This window comes from Hippoglossus stenolepis, chromosome 18, assembly GCF_022539355.2.
Source record: "Hippoglossus stenolepis isolate QCI-W04-F060 chromosome 18, HSTE1.2, whole genome shotgun sequence".
Taxonomy (NCBI): Eukaryota; Metazoa; Chordata; class Actinopteri; order Pleuronectiformes; family Pleuronectidae; genus Hippoglossus; species Hippoglossus stenolepis.
Genome location: NC_061500.1, coordinates 17244317 through 17263707, shown reverse-complemented (window position 1 = coordinate 17263707; position 19391 = coordinate 17244317). Strand labels below are relative to the sequence as shown.

General features: G+C 40.2%; 1 protein-coding gene across 2 annotated transcripts in view; it reads right to left on the bottom strand.

Annotated features, from left to right (window-relative positions):
* ap3b1a (adaptor related protein complex 3 subunit beta 1a) overlaps positions 1-19391 on the bottom strand; it is a 56929-nt gene that overhangs the window by 25621 nt on the left and 11917 nt on the right. For both annotated transcript variants that reach the window (XM_035184983.2, XM_035184982.2), the window contains exons 5-20: positions 19076-19236; positions 18016-18082; positions 12088-12270; positions 10829-10984; positions 9825-9922; positions 9669-9723; positions 9509-9580; positions 8814-8876; positions 8573-8705; positions 8312-8421; positions 8034-8210; positions 6770-6956; positions 5807-5937; positions 4955-5117; positions 3871-4048; positions 1390-1543 (exon numbers count right to left, since the gene is read on the bottom strand). In XM_035184983.2, the coding sequence (XP_035040874.2) occupies positions 1390-1543; positions 3871-4048; positions 4955-5117; positions 5807-5937; positions 6770-6956; positions 8034-8210; positions 8312-8421; positions 8573-8705; positions 8814-8876; positions 9509-9580; positions 9669-9723; positions 9825-9922; positions 10829-10984; positions 12088-12270; positions 18016-18082; positions 19076-19236 (2088 nt within the window). The remainder of the gene's footprint in view (positions 1-1389; positions 1544-3870; positions 4049-4954; positions 5118-5806; positions 5938-6769; positions 6957-8033; positions 8211-8311; positions 8422-8572; positions 8706-8813; positions 8877-9508; positions 9581-9668; positions 9724-9824; positions 9923-10828; positions 10985-12087; positions 12271-18015; positions 18083-19075; positions 19237-19391) is intronic.

The following is a 19391-nucleotide window of genomic DNA, read 5'->3' as shown; positions in this document are numbered from 1 at the left end:
AGTAATTGGAGGTCTGAAAGAGCATGAGAGAACGCAGGGGAGAGAGAGCGAGAGAGAGAGAGATGCATAATTCATAGGCTATTGCCAAATAACAAATTGTCTGAAATGAGAATTTCATCGTGCAGAAAAGGAAAGGGAGGGCGAGAAATAATGTGATGAGCCTAACTGGTAAGAAAAAGGTGGTGAGGGGTAAAACTGAGGCGAATGAAAGACTTGAAGATGATTAAAGAAATAAAGCTGATGGAAGCAAAAATCTCACAGTACAAACTGTGATTCCAAAGCTCTGCACATGAGGATGTGAGGGACAGAGACTTCCTGAAACAATGTCTCTCCATTAACTCCCTGCACTGGCTAAAACATGATATTCTACAGAAATTATAGAATACCTTAAATGAGATATTGAACATTTGGCAATGATTTCAAAAGAGAAACTACCTTGTCTGGCCAAAGAAGAGTGTTTTTTCTGTTGCATAAGTTAAGTGCTATTAAATGTTATAAATCAACAACCTTTGTAAATGGTATCAGATCATGAATTATTAGTGCATGCAATGTGTCGCCAAGGCTACAAACACCAACATACATATAAATAGTTGTATGTATATTTTATCAGACAGATTTCATCTATTTGGATAGCGCTGGATGTCAAGATAACCAAGAACAATAAAATCAGATCTATCAGAAAACTCTTCGGCTCAGTTGATGGAATAAAGTCTGTGGCTCATCTTGGCCATTTTTAAAGTGTTTCCTATTTAAATTATAGAAATAAACTTGCTTTGTTGTTTAATATTTATGATTATGAATTGTTTTAGCTCTGGGCTCCACTCACTTGGAGCTATCTATAATTAAGCCAGCCATCAAAACAAACTGATAAAATGTAAATCTGTCAAGCCCAAACTATCTTCTAATTGAGTATGTTATACAAATCAAAAATACACAGTGATCTACAGCCATGTGTTACATGAGCCAGAATTAAACATGTGTAGGTGATTAATAATAGTGAAAATGTGCAAAAAGTACAGCTCTCACAACGGTAAAGACATTTTTTTAATGTAGGTAATACTTGTTCTGTTGGTCAGTGATGTTTTGCGGCACAGCAGTCAATAAATCTCAAATTGTGGTGATCAATTTGTTTTCTTTATACGATGCTGAATATTTAGTATCTATGATGATTAATAAGTCTAATGAAGGCAACATATTTATATTCTAGTGACTAGAATATAAATATCAGTGTACTGGGGAGTTTTATCTCTGACAGACTTAGCTCACCCTGGTTTGCATCCTCACTGCATTTGAATTCTCAAATGTACTAAACATTTCTTAGTGGAAACATTTGCTCATCCTGGAACCATAAAGTCAAGTTTCCTACAGCCAAGTAAATCAAAATGTCACCTTGGGTTTGGACTTCACGTCACTCTTCTTCTTCTGCACTGTGGGGGAGTCTGAGTCAGAGTCGTCTTCGGACTCAGTCTCTGAGCCGGAGGAGCTTTCAGCTGATGAGCTGCTGGCATTGGCTACAGGTCCGTTACCATTTTCATCGGACTCACTGAAACAAACAGGAACAGCACAAAACGGCCTCAGACATGGGATCAATACAAGCAAAAGAAAACCTGTACTTGCCTATTTGAAATATTGCTTTTTACCACATCAATTACATAAAAAAGATTTCATGTATATTATTTGTACAAATAATGTAGCAGTCACTAAAGAAAACTTGCTTTTTTCCCCTTTTCAATCTGATCTGGAAGGTTGAGAAAGACGCGGTCAGAAGAAAAAGGATCAACGTGTTTTTGTTTGTGAAGTTAATTCAATGTTGCGTTCACTCAAAAAAGATTTCTCCCATCTTTCTCCTCTCTCTTTCACTTGCTCCGTCCCTCTTCAATTTGTCCCAATAATGAGTGTTTACTCTGCCTGCCTGGGATTTTCAGCCGTTAAATTAATGAGGGGAATTGTGACGGTAACTGGCTTTTTAACTTGGGCGATGATGAAAAGCCAGTATTAATTTGGCCTACAGATTTCATTTGCTGCGAACAGGAAAAAGTGATATAAATCACTGTGGGCCTGATTAGGCCCTGCCTGAAATGACTGGGCCATAATGAGGGCATTATGCTGTGTTTGTTGTGGAAGCACTGGGGTGAGCTGCTCTAATTACAGTGTGTATGTGTGTGTGTGCATGCTTGTGTGTGTTGGAGCACTGGGGTGAGTTGCTCTAATTATACTCTCTAATGGAGAGAACAGGGTCAGCCGGCGGCCTGTCACACAGCAGAATCAGGTACATTCTGTGCGAGTTTGTGTGTCCGTGAGTAAATGAAGTGGAGTGCGTAAGAAACTAAATTTGCCGCTGTGTAAGAGAGTGCGCGTGAGCATATTCAGTAGTAATGACCTAAATCTCATTCATTGGTAACACCAGGCTGCTAAATGACCAATCAAAAGTCATTATCCATTAGCCATGTAAATGTGGGTTACGCTACAGGAGGAGAATTCTCCTTGATTAGCTTGTTAATGGAACCCACAGTAACGACATTCCAGCAGCTCGGCCGGCGAGTGTGTGTGTGTGTGTGTGTGTGTGTGTGTGTGTGTGTGTGTGTGTGTGTGTGTGTGTGTGTGTGTGTGTGTGTGTGTGTGTGTGTGTGTGTGTGTGAGAGAGTGGACAGAGGAGTGTATATACAGTGTAATACAATAGGTGTGTATAGGCCACAGAGTTGATGTTGTATAATTTTGTTTCTCTCTCCCATCTGAAGACACAGATGTGGATCAGATTTGGTAGAATCTTGTATTTGTCCCAATAATCTGTTGACTAAACCTTTGCTGTTTGTATGCATTTTGAATGAGATTCCAGTCCAATGACTTAATGCCAAACTTTCATTCAAACCCTTTAGCTAAATGATATTCTGTTTAACTACAAATTTACAGGTACTTTTTCATATTTGATTCCCAAATTTCTCACGAATTTCTTACAACTTAAATAATAATAAATTATTACCTATATTAAGTTGTAATGTATTATTGGTATTAACTTGAATCAGACTAGGATATAAGCCCTTAAAGCTGCAACAACATCTATACAGGTTAAACCATCCTTACAATGGACACATAGAAGTCGAGTCTGTTAATTCATGGAGGTGTCCAATGGATTGGGGATGTGCAAGAAAACATTTGCATACAAAAAATGTACTAATAGGAATTAATCATCAAGTTTACAAGAAACAAAAGTAAATAATTGAAGCTGTCTGACACAAGATTTCCATCCACACAGAGACAAATCATATATAACAGTACCAAGACGTGCAGATCAGCAGATATAGGTCAGAGGTGCACACACGGCCCAGCTAGAAATTGGTTAAAGACCATTGCAACATATTTAGACAAAATGTCTACAAGTATACAACCAAAAAAAAGCTGAAAGAGTTGTTGAAGTTTTAATGGAGCATAATAAGCCACATCTTTTGTCCATTCAGGGGAATGTGCCTGAATTCTTTTCCTGAATATGATTTCGTCTGAATTAAAGTATCACAAGGGAAGATGCAAGACTTTGTTTTTCCGCGCTATGTTTGGCAATGTCGTGAAAATGTTTGCATGATTAGGAAGAAAAGATCCAACTGAGAAGAAGGAGGTATCGTGCCAGAGGGTGGGTTGCCATATAGATTAGAAAATGGCTGAAGTTTTGAACAGATGGAGGTTGATGCAGCAAAGCGCTCGTCACATTTGTTGTTGCCTGCGACGCCAGTGCTTCTCACAAACACACACCTGTCGAATTAGCTGAGCCGGACAGAGGAAAATAGAAAGAAACAGGCAACACATGGACACAGCGAATTCACAGGGAAGAAAGATGATGCTTTCAAAGTCAAACAGGCAGGAGGGATTTCACTGTACCTGTGAGCAGCAGCTGGCTTGCTTTTCTTCTGCGGCAGCTTCTTGGTCTTCTTCTTCTTCTTCTTTTGTCCTGATTCAGATTCACTGGAGCTCCCCTCAGATCCACTTGAACTCTTTCCAGAATCAGTGGAGGTCTTTTCTGACTCACTGCTTTCCTCCTCACTCTCACTGCCAGACTCTGTACAGACAAACAATATTATACACATTAACATTAACTTATATTTTCATGCAATTAAATCCCGTTTTAATACCATCAATGGCCTGCATTTTCCTTACATCTCATGTTGTTCGCGCTCAGATATCAGAATTGTATTAAGTTACTGCTAATGCAAACCAGACAATTCCTGCTGCTTCATGTGAAGAAGTCAAATACATTGGTTGCACCTCTTTTGTATTCTAATAAAACATGTGCTCAGCAAGTGTTTGGAGTTGGAATAAGGCAAATTATCGTTAACGTTAGCTACATATACAGAAACAGACTAAGCACTTTGTCTGTAGTCTGCGTTCATGCACTTCCTCTATACTGACCAAACAGAGCAGTACCACCAGAAAGGATGGGGGAAGTAGCCAATAGTTCAAGCTAGAAGACTAGGAAGACATTTCAACAGTGGCTGAACCTTTTAAGGGGAGACTTTGCGAGTTTGTAAGAAACTATAGGCATTTAAAGTGATGTTACTGCACACGTGCACAGGGACAGTTACTGTAGAACAGCTGGGAGGACATTGGGCTGGAATTAAATTTGTCAAAAACTCTGCGTTACCTTCTAGTGGATGTATAGCTCAACAACCATGCTAACGTACAGGATGCATGGAGGTATGTGGGCAGTGGCGATTACATTGTTTGAAACAGATATATCTTTTTTTGAACATAAATGCAGAAAAGTAGTCTTTAAACTACACTTGCTGTTACCACCAGTAACCAGCAAGTTGCAAAATCATGGACCAGAACTGAAATCTTGAAGGTTATAATTTAAACAGACAAGACACATAAGAAAATAAGTGTTACTGTTTTGTTACTCTCTAAAAAGGATAAAAACTACCAGACAAAAACATCCACCTTTACACACACACAGACAGACACAAACCTTCACTGCTGCTGCTGCTGCTGCTGCTGCTGCTGCTGCTGCTTTCTTCATTGCCACTGCTAACAGATCCTTTCTCTTCTTTCTCATCTTCATTGTCTGAGTAGAACTTATCAGCAGATTTGGATTTCTTGGCCTTCCCAACTAATGGTGCCCACTCTTTCACCTACACAGATATGGCGGAGGGAAGAGAGAGGTTGTTAATTACAGCCAGTCGAGGTGAATAATTTAGGGATAAGGAAACTTCCATATAAACATTTTTTTTAAAATAATTTACTATACTTTACTCAAAGGAATGATCATATCATATTTCTAGAAGCTCAATGTGAATAAAAGGAGTCATTCACCAGCTGTCATGTCATTACCAACTCAAAGTGAACAGTAATGCATCTGTTTGTTAGCAGTGTTTTAAGAGCTGGATATTCACTCTGTATGATTGATTCTACTTCAGTTTAATGCTCTGGAATTAGTCAATTAACTAAAACCGTGATTTACAAATTTTTTGTTACCCGATATATTTTCCTAATATACTTACATTAAACCTAAAACTTGGAATAAAAGTTTGACACAACTACTTCTATTCTCCTTTATTGTTTTATTAGGAACCCTCATTAGTTGCCACAAAGTAGCAGCGATAAAGCCTTTAAAGTTAAAGCTGGTTCTGAGAAAAAAATAGGATCAATATTAATCTTTCACTGAAAAACAAAGCCACTTAATTTTTCTAATTGTTTTAATTTATGGTAAAGGAGTGATCAAGTAAGTCCTTGTCTTTGAGCCTGATGTGAATAGGTGTGCATGTTAACTTTTCCAACACAAACTGATCTGAGAAGTGAGTGAGGAAGGTGGATCCCTTACTGGCTCAATGACCTCCACGTTCCTCACAGACTGGTCAGGAGCAACAGCCGGCCAGTCCGAGAGCTCCTGGTATCCCGTCGCTTTAATATTGAGACTGTGGGAGAGCGTTCCCAGTTGGTAACGGTCTCGATCTGGAGGTAACGAAAAGAGAAAAGAAAGAAAATGAGTCAAAAAAACAACTGAAAAGAAGAGATTGGTGGAAAGACGTGGGTGGCCGTAATGAAGTTGATGAATGGTGAGAAATGGAGAGAGGAGGCCAAATGACATGATGACTTTAGATTAGATATTAGATCGAGGCTTCCTCTCCTCCATTACAAATGACCAGGATACACACATTTCCTCTTCTCTCTCCCTAGTGGTCAACACACGAGGAAAAAGCATGTGCCCTGGAAGGTATAATGCTCTAAAAACTCTGCTTTGCTAACCAAAAAAGGAAAAAAGAGAGAGAGAGAGAGAGAGAAAAAAAACTTTACACGTGAATATTAAGAATGACAGGGGTGGTTAATGCTTTCCATAAACATCCAGTAGGTGCAAACCGCCTCTGAATTTTAATGCTACACGAGGCCGTTTCTGTCGCTTTTGTCAACGAGGGAGAGAGAGAAGAGGAGACAGCTAAATGAGAGAGATTATTTTCCCTCTCAGTGTCTGAAAAAGGTTAACATTAGCTCAATAATTTACCCATCTCATTAGTCCAAGGCAAAGGGGTCTGACCTAACTGCCCTTCAGAGAGACAGACACACCAGAATATTAATATCGCTGCCTGAATCAACTTTGCATACTACTGGAAATGGAGCCACTCGATGTGAGATAAAAAGGTCCAGTTAATATGTGTTTGGTGAGATGAAATACTAAACAGACACAGGAGAAGAAGAATGGCAGCTAATATGAAATTTTCAAGCTATTTAGAGGATTTCATGCTTCAAAATAAGGGTAAGTGGTTGATATTAGAAATGTATGAACTACCTTTGAAGGCAGACTGAAGCACAGGAGCTGGTTTGGGGGCCAGTAGGATGCGACGAGCATACTTGTTGAGGGCCCCGCCCTTCTCGCTGGGGACTATGAGTTGTCTTATGAAGCGCGTTCGGTCTCTGATGTCGTAATTCTGGTCGTATTTGCCGAGATTCAGGATGTACTGGGTCAGCAGCTTGGTCTGAGGGTGGTGAGGGGGGGGAAGTAGGGTGACACGTTAAGACAGCAGACAAAGACAACAGGATAACATAAGAGAGGCAGGATAAGTAGTGTGCATGTGGATGACAGAGAGTATCTCGTGACCAAACCCAACTAAGCCCAAAAGAAAACTAAGCGAGCCCGACCCGAACCCGACAAGGTATCCAGGTAAGGTGAGGTGTCCACACATTAGTGCATAAAGGAATGGTTTGACATTTTGGCAAATGCCAGTCACTTACTAACCCAAAAGTTGTCATCTTTACATTTCTGTTTTTCTTCACATTAACAATACAATACTACAATATGATAAAGTAAGTAAATTGGTGGCTTTTTGGTCACAGTACAAGTACTTCCAAATGCTTAAAATTGTGTATTTCCCAAAATTGAAACCATTCACTATTAAAAAAAAAAGGAAAATCTAAACCAAAATATGTCTGAAACTCAAGGTTTACCATTCATCTGCGCAATTCCAGATTTTCTCTCTCTGTCACAACGTTTGTTCATAAATCAGCCTGGATAAGTTAAATCCTTTGCAAAGAGCACTTGCATAGTATTTAGGCCGGCATAAAAACACAACTTACTGCTGCAGTGAAGCCAGAATAATAACCCAAATCCTTTACAGCATTGACTTTGTGTCTCCATCGCCCCTCAGCGGCACATTACAAAGAGCAAGAGGTTTAATGATGTGCTCATTTGGGGAGGTGGCGTCTGGGCTCATAAACCCAGCTCAGAGGCCAAAATCACCCCATCTAACCGAATGGGCCTGTGGACACCAAGCTGCGCTACGAGATGCACCATTACGTTAAAGCTGTCTCCTTCACAGCTCTATATTTAAACCAGTCATTTAACTCAGAGTTGAAAATGTGATAAGTTAGATAGGGCAACATAAAGCTTTGGAATTCAAAACCTCACATTTAGATAACACAAAGCTGTTTTGGATCTGAATCCTCACGTGCATATTTATTTCGGAAATCTGCAGACGTAACCCAGCACCACATTTGTTTTATTCTCGAATCAACACAATGAAAGTGTCTTGGTGCTGGTACGATTCATCTGTTACCTGTTTAGAGTTGGTCAGGTAGAGTTTGGCTGCTAGATTGACTATCTGCAGCTTGACTATGTCCTCCTCCACTGTGAATGTCTTTGCCATCTTACGCAGAACATCGGGTGCAATCTTCGGCACCCTCTCGCAGTATTCTCCCATCAGCCACAGGATGCTGGCTCGGGCCATGGGGACCTGACAAAGGGAAAAGATTACTACTCATTTATTTGTTCCTGTCTCGACTTTTCACAGCGAAAAAATGTCAAAAGTACAAATAATGCGATGGTGAATCGTACAGAGATGTTGTCAAAGAGCTTGGCCATGTGCTTGATGATCTCGCAGTGCTGGGTGGGCTGAGTCTGAAGCAACTTCTTGATCACCACAACACTCTCGGCCACCACAGTCTCTGCACGGACAAAAGAAGTTCTCACGACACAAAAACAACTAAACTGGACAGTCACAGTGTCTCATTATACTGTGGGAGTTAAACATGTTATGACAATTACTGCATATATATATATATATATATATATATATATATAAAGCAGACATTTTACCATCTCTGTTGGAAAGGAGCAGGACCAGACCGTTGAGACAGGTGTCTGTCACCTCAGAGATGTCTGTGGCACACCTGCCAATGGCCTGAATTGTGGCTGCCGCAAACGCCTTGTCCTGACTCTTCACATAGGTCTGAAAAAACAAACAGGTCAAGAACAGGTAACGTTTAACAGCACAAAATCTCAAAGTTAGAAATCTAACCCTGGACTGTCGATGTCAATTAACAGTACAAACACAAACCTGAAACTCTCTCAGAATAGTCGAGATGTTGGCTTCGTTGGCGAGGTTGGTCAGGATCTCCAACTGCAAAAAATATAAGGAGAGATTTATTTAAAAGTTGAACAAGCATGAGAGATTAAAGTATAGGTCAATGACATTTTTAGGCCATGTGTCATGTTAGAAAAGGAATATCAGAAGATCAGCCTGTCCCCTGCGATAAATGAGGAAAATTGATTATCTTGTTAAGTTATACTTAGGTATAGTTTTCACATATAACCTTATTTCTCCTAATATTATGAGTCTATTATTGTAATACTACAACGTCCTTCTAAATTATGACTTTATCCTCGTAATACTACATCTTATTATTGTAACATTGTGACTTTATCAGGAGCAGTATACCTACTTCCAACCTCAATGTTAAACTGCAGTGAGTGTCACACTGTGTTAAAACTGAGTTTCACACAATTTTCTGCATTGAACCTGAATTCAGGTGTTTACGAAAGCTGTTCTTTGGCGTAACAACACCATTGATATCCAGTGATGTCTGAACAAATTTTGCTCTACAGCTACTGATGCTTTTTGCAGGTTTACAAAGCATGATGAAATGATTTATAACATCACTGCACAAGCTATAAATCGTACTGACCCTTATTTGAGTCCATAGTGTGGGAGACTATATACAATACTGTATAAAAAAGTAAAATGGCAGGTACCTTTAGTGTTTTGATATGTGTGGCATCTGTAGACCGGACATAGAAGCTCTTCATGTATGGTTCAAACATCCCCTGTTTGAACATAAGATAAATAGATAAATACACATCCCGCATCACTGCACAACACCTTTACTGTTCTGACGTCCAAAAGCTGACTTACTTTTCTCTGAATGGACATAGTGGCGATGTTCTGAAGCACGATGTACTGCACCTCTCTGCAATACAGAAACAAATCACCTAATCAGACGCCAATAACATGGACACAGTGTTACAGTGATCTTGGGGAGGAGGCAAACAAATGAGCAGTATGTTCTACCTGTGGCTTCTTAGTAGTCGCACCAGTGACTTGGTGACAATGGTGACTTCGTGTTTAGGGGCCAGATGCCAGTAGAGCTGAGCCACAGACATCACCACCTGGAAACACACAACACAGTCAGAAATGAAAAGGATTCAACTTCTTCACTGGATCCTCCAGGAACAAACCTTTAGAAATTGCTTTTAGGTAATGTCTTTGATTTTTTTCTTTTCTTTCTTTCTTTGATATTTGTTTCAATTTTCAGCCACTTTCTAGAAGGGGCAGCCCTCCAACTCTATACGTTACTCTCACTTGATTTTATGCTTTTAACACTTTGAAAAGCACTTTCAAACTTTTAAGTGCTTTCTTACTATTACACCACCCACAGTGAAATACCATCTGTCAACCAGTGCTAGAATCAAATACATTCATTCACATGCATGTCATAGGGCTCCACAAAGGCACTCATGACATGACTCTATAAAGGTAATTTTTCAGCGAAGCTTTAAATAGCCAGAGGACGTGTGTCCATCATTGCAGGCAGGATGAAAGGGTTCAGGCGTCTATGAAGATGGAGGATGTCACTGTGTTGTCGTGACTGAAGACACAGCGTGTCACATTTTAATCAACACTTTCATTTGGGAGCATTTTTTTCTCCTGCTGCTGCTGCACAGCGACAGAGACCTTGAGACTCCTGGGTGATGGAGATCTGCACTCACTGCAACACTACAATATATGTATATATATATATCCACACACACACACACAAATCTTGGGTACTGCACTATAGCAGGTATGTGCATGTACCCCTACAAAGTTATTGCATAATAATGAATGAAAATGATTGCATAATTATAATTGTACGTGTTAGATAATTGATGGGACATTCATTTGAAAGTATGAATGTCTAGTTGTGTTGTCGTTTTTTAAACTCCGGAGAATGTTCGCAGAAATGGGTCCAGATCTACACCTTAATGGCTCAAAGACAACTAGCATAAGTCTGTGTTTATGTGAAGCTGACTCACAGCCGTGTTCCTGCTCTGCAGTAGAGGTTTGGTGTTCCTCAGCAGCAGTCTGTGATCCGGATCCATGATGTAAGGCTTGGCCTCCGTCTCCTCTTCTTTCTCCACAGAGTCAGAGTCATAGAACGCCTTTTCATTGTTCTCATCAAACGTAGAACCCTGAAACACAAACAACACATAAACACCTTATACTATCACAGTGAACTATCAAATATCCACCTGACTATAGAAGAAATACCATTCTTTTTTCAACTGATTCACTGTGAGCTACAATTGAACAAACTTCAGTTCTGAGCTATGGTTCTAGGTCAAAGGAAAAATGGAGAGTAAGTTAAGAACATTGAGTGACGGTACTACGTTTAAAAACAGGAGAAGAAACACTTTCTTAAATCCCAAATGAAGAAGACAAAACTTCATCACTTAACTTCTCATTTTTGGATTATACTTTAAACAATAATACTTGTGTTATTCTATGTTTTTCTTATTGTTAACAAATCCCATGAAGAAACCAAGACCAAAACATTGTTTTAAGTCCATCTCTAAACAAACTAACCCTAAACTTTCTGAGTTTAGGGTTGTGGTAGTGTACTGATCAGCCACAACATTATAACAGACAACTGATTGTGACTAATCAGTTAAAAAAAGACTTTCCTAAAACAGCTTGGTGCTTATAAATGGATAGCGAATATTACTCCAATTGGAGTAAATAGTGTATTTATAGAGGATTATTTTCGGCAGCAGGACAGACATTGTATGTGAAACTGAGTCAGTATAACCGTGCCTGAGTGTGTTGAAGGAATACAGCATGAGCAGTGTGGCTCAGTGATCTCTTTTCAGACAATGGAGCTCTATGGCACAGAGACTAGAGACTTATCAGCCTTTGGATACACAGACAATTGTTTTAAGTAGGATCTGTTCATTGTTGGCTTTGTTTATCAAGTGGGATTTGTTAACGAAAAGAAAAAGATGAAGCGTTACCAGACTTAAGATCAGACAGATGCACATATTAAACAGGATTCATACTGAGAAAGCACATTCATGATTTGTGTTTTATTGTTTAGAGTGCTGCCTGATTTATCTCTTCCAGTGGTGCACATGAGCACATGACATGATGCAGTTATAATAACTACATGGGTAGTTTGCATGACCAGAAGTTGTTAGTCTATGCTTTTGAGGTTCAAATATATACATTAGGTGAATTGTCCCTTTATGGAATTTGTTCCACAATTGTTTTTGGGTCCTTGAGGACCTCAGTGTCTCACCTCCTTCCAGGGACTGACGAACTGAGTCCTGGCGTAGCGGGTCAGCATGGAGATGATGACCACCTGGCCCCACTCTTCCACATCCACCAGCAGGTTACACAGTTTTCTGTAGTTCTTATGGATCAGGTCAATGCGATCTGGACACACCTCCTCGAAGGACATCACCACGCTGCCGGCCACCAGCTAAAGAAGAGGGAAGTGATGAATAGATGAAACAAAACAATTTACTTTTTCCCCATCAATACATCTATTATCTATAGCCCTTATCGTTTTGAGGGTCATGGTTGGGGGCGCCAGTGAATCACAGGGCCAACGGACAGAGACCAACAACCATTCACACTCACGTGGACTCAATCCAGAGCCTCCAATTAACCTAACCCCAGTGGGAGGAAGCCAGAGCACCCGGAGCAAACCCACATAGACACTGGGAGAACATGCAAACCCCACACAGAAAGACCCCGGCCAAACCAGGGTGCTAACAACAGCACCACGGGAAAAAAAGAATTATATAGATCTATTTCACTCCAGTATTACAATTAAAGTTAAATGAAGTTGTAAGCATGTGTAGCTCATTTTAACTCTTTAACAAGCTGTAATATGATAAACGCTAGTTAACAGATATGACCCTGGTCAAAACAGGTACTATAATTGCACCTGGAGGGAAAAAAAATAAACACAATGCCAATTTACGACTCTGATTACAATACACACAGTTCGGCTTTTGAGTAGATAGTAGATAATTAAAAGGAAAATGTTTGCCTTAAAGTTTTAAGTGACTTATTCTACACAAATCTGCGAAACAAATCCATCAATAAGTGTTTCTCACATCTTCCTCATAGATTAGATTTAGTTTTTCCTCAGGTACAAACCTCATTTTATGTTCAATTCACTGGGAGGACATGGAGGAAGCCGCAGCTGAGAAAGCCAATAATCAACTATATTTCATTGGTAGGAGGGAAAAACCCATTTGGCCGTTGCATGCCCCCCTACCACCTAACTGCCTGCTGGCTCGCAGACTGGCTGTGAGGCTGAGTGAGTGACATGGCTGTGTATTAATATGCAAACAACATTATCACGGGCAGGCAAGGGTGAAGAAGACGAGAAAGGGAGCAGAATCTGGTCTTCCCAATTAAAGCCTTCTGGCCCCCGGTGGCCCTGTGGGAACCCAGTGCTTTTACCCATCAGCATTGTCATGAGCCTGCATTGATTGTGTGTGCATCACCGTGTGTGTATGAAATAAGTGTGTGCACGGCGCCCGTCTGCAGATGCTCTAGGAAACCTGGATCTTAAATCCGAATGATTATTAGCCTTTCTGACATTCACAGTACTAATACTGATGAATGAATCACTGGAGGATCATACAACTACATTTTATGGCATCACGTTGAGGTAGGAAGTTATATTTATTGAGTGACCCGCACAGAAATCCTACGTACATTCAAGGAAAGACGCTTGCAAGTGGATCCAGAGAGGGTAATTACATGATGAGGCTAGCTTAATGCAGCTAACTAGATGTACAATACGCACAATTGCAATTTGAGGTTCATCAAGCTAAAACTAGTGTAGTCTAATCCAGTTTTGCATTAAAATCTCCCTTCATGAGGTTATAGTTATAGTACTTCATGTTGTTTAAGTGTTGGTTCAACTTGACATTCATTTTGGAGGACGCAGTTTGCATTGTAGAGAGAGGTGTGTTATTCAGCCCTATTGGGATAAATAGAGTGGACAAAATATTACAAAAAACTTGTTAATAAGGCTCAAAAGCACCACAAAGTACATCCTCTCTAAAACAGCAAATACAAAGCATTTTCACCTTCATGAAGGTAGGATTGAATAAAGGACTTAAACATATTAAACTGCATTAGATTAAGCTTTAAGTGTACTAAATAAAGCAGCGTCTAAAAGGTATAACTATTGACAATCAAAATGTCTTGAGAGCTAATAGGACTATAAAATACATATTATATTTAGTTTTCACAATCTACACATGCCTTCTGCACTCTCTCTAAGCGTATCGCAAATTTCTGTGATGATATTAACGATATGTCAGAGTACAAACCCTAACCCTCTTCTCAAGCAGTTGAAGCTGTATCTACTAAGTGCTCTTCTATGACTTTATTTCATTCAGCACCGGCAGGACCAGTAAGGTTTCAGGGAGTGAACCTTATGATCCATCTTTGGAAAATAAACTGCGTACAGTTTCTGTAAATATGTGGATTCAGCTGTTGAACACCGAGAAACCAACTCAAGCACGATACTTGATTTTAGCAATATTTGGTTAAGTGTGCTAAAAGAGATTTCACTGGTAATTTAAAGCATAATGTGGACTTTCAAGAACCCTCCTGTAGGAAGTGATACGTTTCCATGGTATATCTACTGATCAGAGTTAGTTTGAATGCTAAAAAAAACAACTCGCAACTCTGTAGACCTTATTTCTCAGCAGAATAGATGCAGGTGTAATTAATGCCCTGAAAAATAAAATGCATTCCACTTAGATGTGACAGTTTTAGGGGCCTCGGTGTTGTGCATACTAGCTTACTGAATCCAAGTGGAACAGAGCCATCAAGAATTATATAGAACTTTTAAACCTGTGCTTTTCCTGCCGTGACACATCAAAATGCTGTGAAGAGGGTCTATCGGTACTTTGCAATTCAAACCGTTTTGGTTTCATTTACCCAGTTTCTGAGATTTATATGCCACCACCCAAATACAAAGGAGGTGAATGTGATTTCATCTGAAGTGCTTAAAGCATTGAGAAATCACATAAAAAAAATGTCAAGAGCAGCATCTGTTTTCAACAGTGTCCCTGTTACTCTAGATAATCCACTAAACACGGAGTAAACTACTTTTATAGGGAACATTAGACAGTAGATTCGCTGAAAACGATTCACAGCGAACAAACATTGCCAAACATTGAGGAGAAAGCAATACTCTGATGCACAGTATAAACACATTTATGAAAACTGGGTAATACAGTCTTGTATCTGTCTTAGGGTAGCTTCACTGCGAAGCATTTCAGTTACTCAAAGTAGTCAATTAGATTATATACGTTCAGCGGGAATTGGTGCATTTTTGCATGAGGGAGCGTCATTCTCGCCTGGCGCTCTCCCCAGACCTCTCCTGTCTCTGAGGCTATTACAGGCAGCACCATTTCAGAGCATGTGGATCCCGCTGCAAGCCTTTGTGCATTCTCTACCAACTTCCCCCATTAGACACAGCTCCAAGGTAAACTACATGCACCATCAACAAAACTGACACCCCAATCTATGGAGTTCATACACCTCCTCCCCCTCCTCCTCCACCCTCGACCATATTATCTACGCTGCGTGACAAGCCGGTAATGGAAAAATCACACTAAGCAAATGGTTCTTCTAATAACAATAAATTTCCTATAAAATTATGAGGGGCCCAAACCGTTTCCTTGCATCTATTTTGCTATGAATTCTAATTAGGGTGCCAGAGAGGCAGAGAGTGCTGGGTCATCACGCCAGAGACAACGCGCGCCTTTTTGATTGATGGCCCGGTGTGGGGTCGGCCTATCCTCCCCGTGCTCGCTCCTCTCCTGCACTCTTCCCTCTCCCTCCTTTTACGCTTAAATTAATGGGCGTCTCACCTAGCCCCTAATCATAGTACCCCTCCAACCCGCTGCCCCTCCTTTCTGTTCTCATTTCAATTTTGCAGAGGGTACAAGGGGGAGAGCATGGGAGGGATCGATCATTTATCTTGTAATGGCTGGATAATAGATCCATCACGGTAAAACAGCTGCACAAACTCCTATGTTGTCTCTGTCATCAGGCCTTCCCATTTTCTCTTTAAACCATCCTGCCTATAAGGAGGCTCCCGTGTGTCACAGCCATTTAACCAAACAGGCACATCTGTAAAGGTAAATGTCAGGAGGCCTGGACAACGCCACGGCCTGGAACAATAACCAAATGTTTCCTCCTTTAACAGGCACCAAAGTGACATCAGCTAAATAGCTTTTACACAAATGATTGTAATGATTTTTGGTTAAATTAATAGATTAACATCAACTACAGCAGAATTGCACGAGACACATGAAAACATATTTGAAAAGCTGGCTGTTTTCAACATGAAAAGATGATGTAAGGTGGCATGCAAGCCTTTATGTGGATATGTTATAACAGGACAAGCAAAGGGGCAATTAATATCATTAGTAACCACTGTTTTTCAGGGCGGACAAGTTCCAGGGTCATGGTATTGTGCACACTAATATGACTTACTAGGATATTAAATGGAGCAAAGCCACCATTAACAAACTGGTTTTACCTAAAGATCTGCCACAAAAAGATATCTAACCAGCTAACCCATTACAGAAGCCTTGTTAAGTATTTTTGAACACAAGCCATTTGTATTATCTTCGTAAATAATGAGGGTTTTATTTATTTAAGTATTCCAGTAATCAAACACGTACAACACGTGGACCATGAAAGTGACACGAACGCAGGCAGTGTTATTGTTAGAAAAGTTAAGAATAGAATTAAATGTTGCTTAACTCGCAAATAAATATCATCATCTGCTCAACATGTCAATTCATGCAAGTATAGTTAATAACTGGAAAATAGTTCCACTAGTGCATGAATGTTTCAAACACGTCAATCTCTCAATGATTAATTTACTGGGCGGCTCTACAAAGTATCATCACACAACAGAATTATCAGAGGCAATGCAGATGGAGTAAAAAAGAAAGTTAAAGAGATATCCTACTTTTCTTTACTATTACAGGTCCAGAGCCAAAAACACAGTATCCTATGTTTCCCATGATGCAACCTATAGCATATTTTTGTCCTTGCCTTGTAAATGCTCTTGTCAAACTTCACACACACGCACACAGCCTTCCGTTACACATGTATTCTCTCTAAGCCTAAATTGAAGTAACCCCAATGATATCATGGGCCACTTTTTAAAAAGGTTCCTGCAAAAAGCATAATAAACAATTTTAACAGTAATCCTCCTAATGAATAGTAAACTGACCTTTATGTGAGAATTCTGTGTGGTGCCACATTACATTAAGCTACACTTTCCCCTTCAGCTGCACAATAAGAAGACCAGGAGAATCTCACCGCACTGATTCAACTCCAAGACCACCCTCCCATAGTACTGCAGCAAGCTGACCGGAAGACTGTCCAGTGTTGAGGAACATGGTCAGATCCTAATATCACAAAAATGCATTGCTTCATAGCGATTAAGAATCCACCGTGTTTGGGTTTTTTCGCCATGCATCACCAGCTGATAGTGCTTGTGCTTCTGTGTGATGATAGTGCCCTCTCTCTGCGTCCCAATGCAGGGCTCCAAACGGGGAGAAGTCATCTGTCTTCGTTAGCGACCGGGGCTAAATATGCTATGCATCTGGTAGTGGGCTCTCCATCCCCCCCTTGGCCTGAGCTGCTTTGTTTTGTTTGTATAATGATAGGTATACGCTATGCATACATAACTACGACCAAACTGTGACTTGCACAAACAAGCGCGACACACTCTGCATTCTACATATTTGAAATTGCCATTTAAACACCCTTCGTTTTTGCTGTGACCTCCGGAAATTAACGCCCTGCCTGCTGACTTCTGATGGGCTGCCTGCATCGTGTCTGCGACTGGACTTAACAGAGAATTTGAGAATCCGACTCTTTTACGGACCCATTTTGGTGAAAAAAAAAGGGAAAAAGATAGCCTTTGAGAGAATTAAGCTGACACTAGCATCAGTGCGAAAAATTCCCTCCAAATGGACACTTAACAAGGAGCATCTGAAGATGTGTGGGTTTAAGTGGGTGTTAACAAACCGTGGCATTGCCGAATGAGCTGTGGGATGGAGAGCTAAGAGGAAAATCGCTTGACTGGGGCGCCCTCCAGTGGTATGCATTCACCAACATGAGACGTGTACTATGTTGCACTTACTGCTCAGCGTGTACTTACCGTGCTTTTATCTTTCAATAGTTTCTCTATCACTTCAATCAAGTGCTCCTTCTGGTCTGGATCCAGGCTGAAGACAAGACAGAGAGAGAGAGACAGAGAGAGAGGGAGAGAGCTTTGAAATAAATATATGTCGACTGAGGAATGGCAATTATTCACATAATATGAAAACTTGATGGACTTACAAATTAAATCATGTCCCCTCTGTGTGCTCAGAATACAGATACATCCGGGTGCTTTCAACAGATCCAATCACTTATCTATCAGCGTGTTTTGTCCTCACCCTCATTTTATTCTCGAGGTTGTGTACGGAATCAATCCAGGATGCCTTGTTTACAACATCCCATAACAGACACTAAACAGTTAACCAATAGTGATCACTAACTAACCAATTTAGTCCTTTTTCAACAACAACAAAAAATATTTGCAGCTTGAAGCTTCTCAAATGTGTTGATTTACTGATTTTCTTGGTTATATCTGACTGCAAAGGGAAAGTTTTGATGTTTTTAAATTGTTGGTTGAATGAAACAAACAATTTGAATAGAACATCTTGGGTTTTGGGAATTCTATGATGACTTATAGAACAACAAAAAACTAAATATATACAGCTAATACATAAAATAAGGAATTGGTTAATACATAAAATAATCAACAATGAAAATAATTGTTAGAAGCAGCCCTAGTATACCATTATCATTATTTCATTGTGGTAATTCTAAGTGCACGATATAGAGCATGAACTTGACACTCGAGATTTGGACAGTCAAATAAAATGGTGCGGCACGTCATAGTAAGCAGAAAGGGATTTCAGACACAGCCCCGGTCTTTTCCTGATATCAATCAGTGAATCAAATATGCAGACTCAGCGGATAAAAGAAAGATAACAGCAAGGCAAAACCCTTTAAGTCAACATTACCCAACATTTACTGTAAAACTCTTACGTCACTGCTTCAGGAATGAAGTGGTACAGACAGAGAGCCAGAAAAGCTAAAGGGTGCAGTCACTGGTATTGGCTTTCCCCAGTGCTTTCTGCAGCTTGTGTTGCAGGCTTTAGAATCTGTACCTGTAGAGCTTCTGGATAGCATGGGCAGAAGTCTTCCTGACATACGGAGACAGGTCGGCTGCAGCCTCCTTTATGGCGAGCATCATGATGGGGACAATTATGGGGACACGGATACTGGACAAAACCCTCAGTGCACTGGCCCGGATGAACTGGTTTGGGTCCTGGCACAGAGAGATGGAACCGCTGAGTGTCAGTGTGTGAAACAATGTTAGCTTTTCATAATGATTAATGCGGCCGAAGCATTTAACAGAACATCGAGGTTACACACAGATTTTCTAGTGTAGATTATGTTTGACAACAACATTAATGCCAGTTT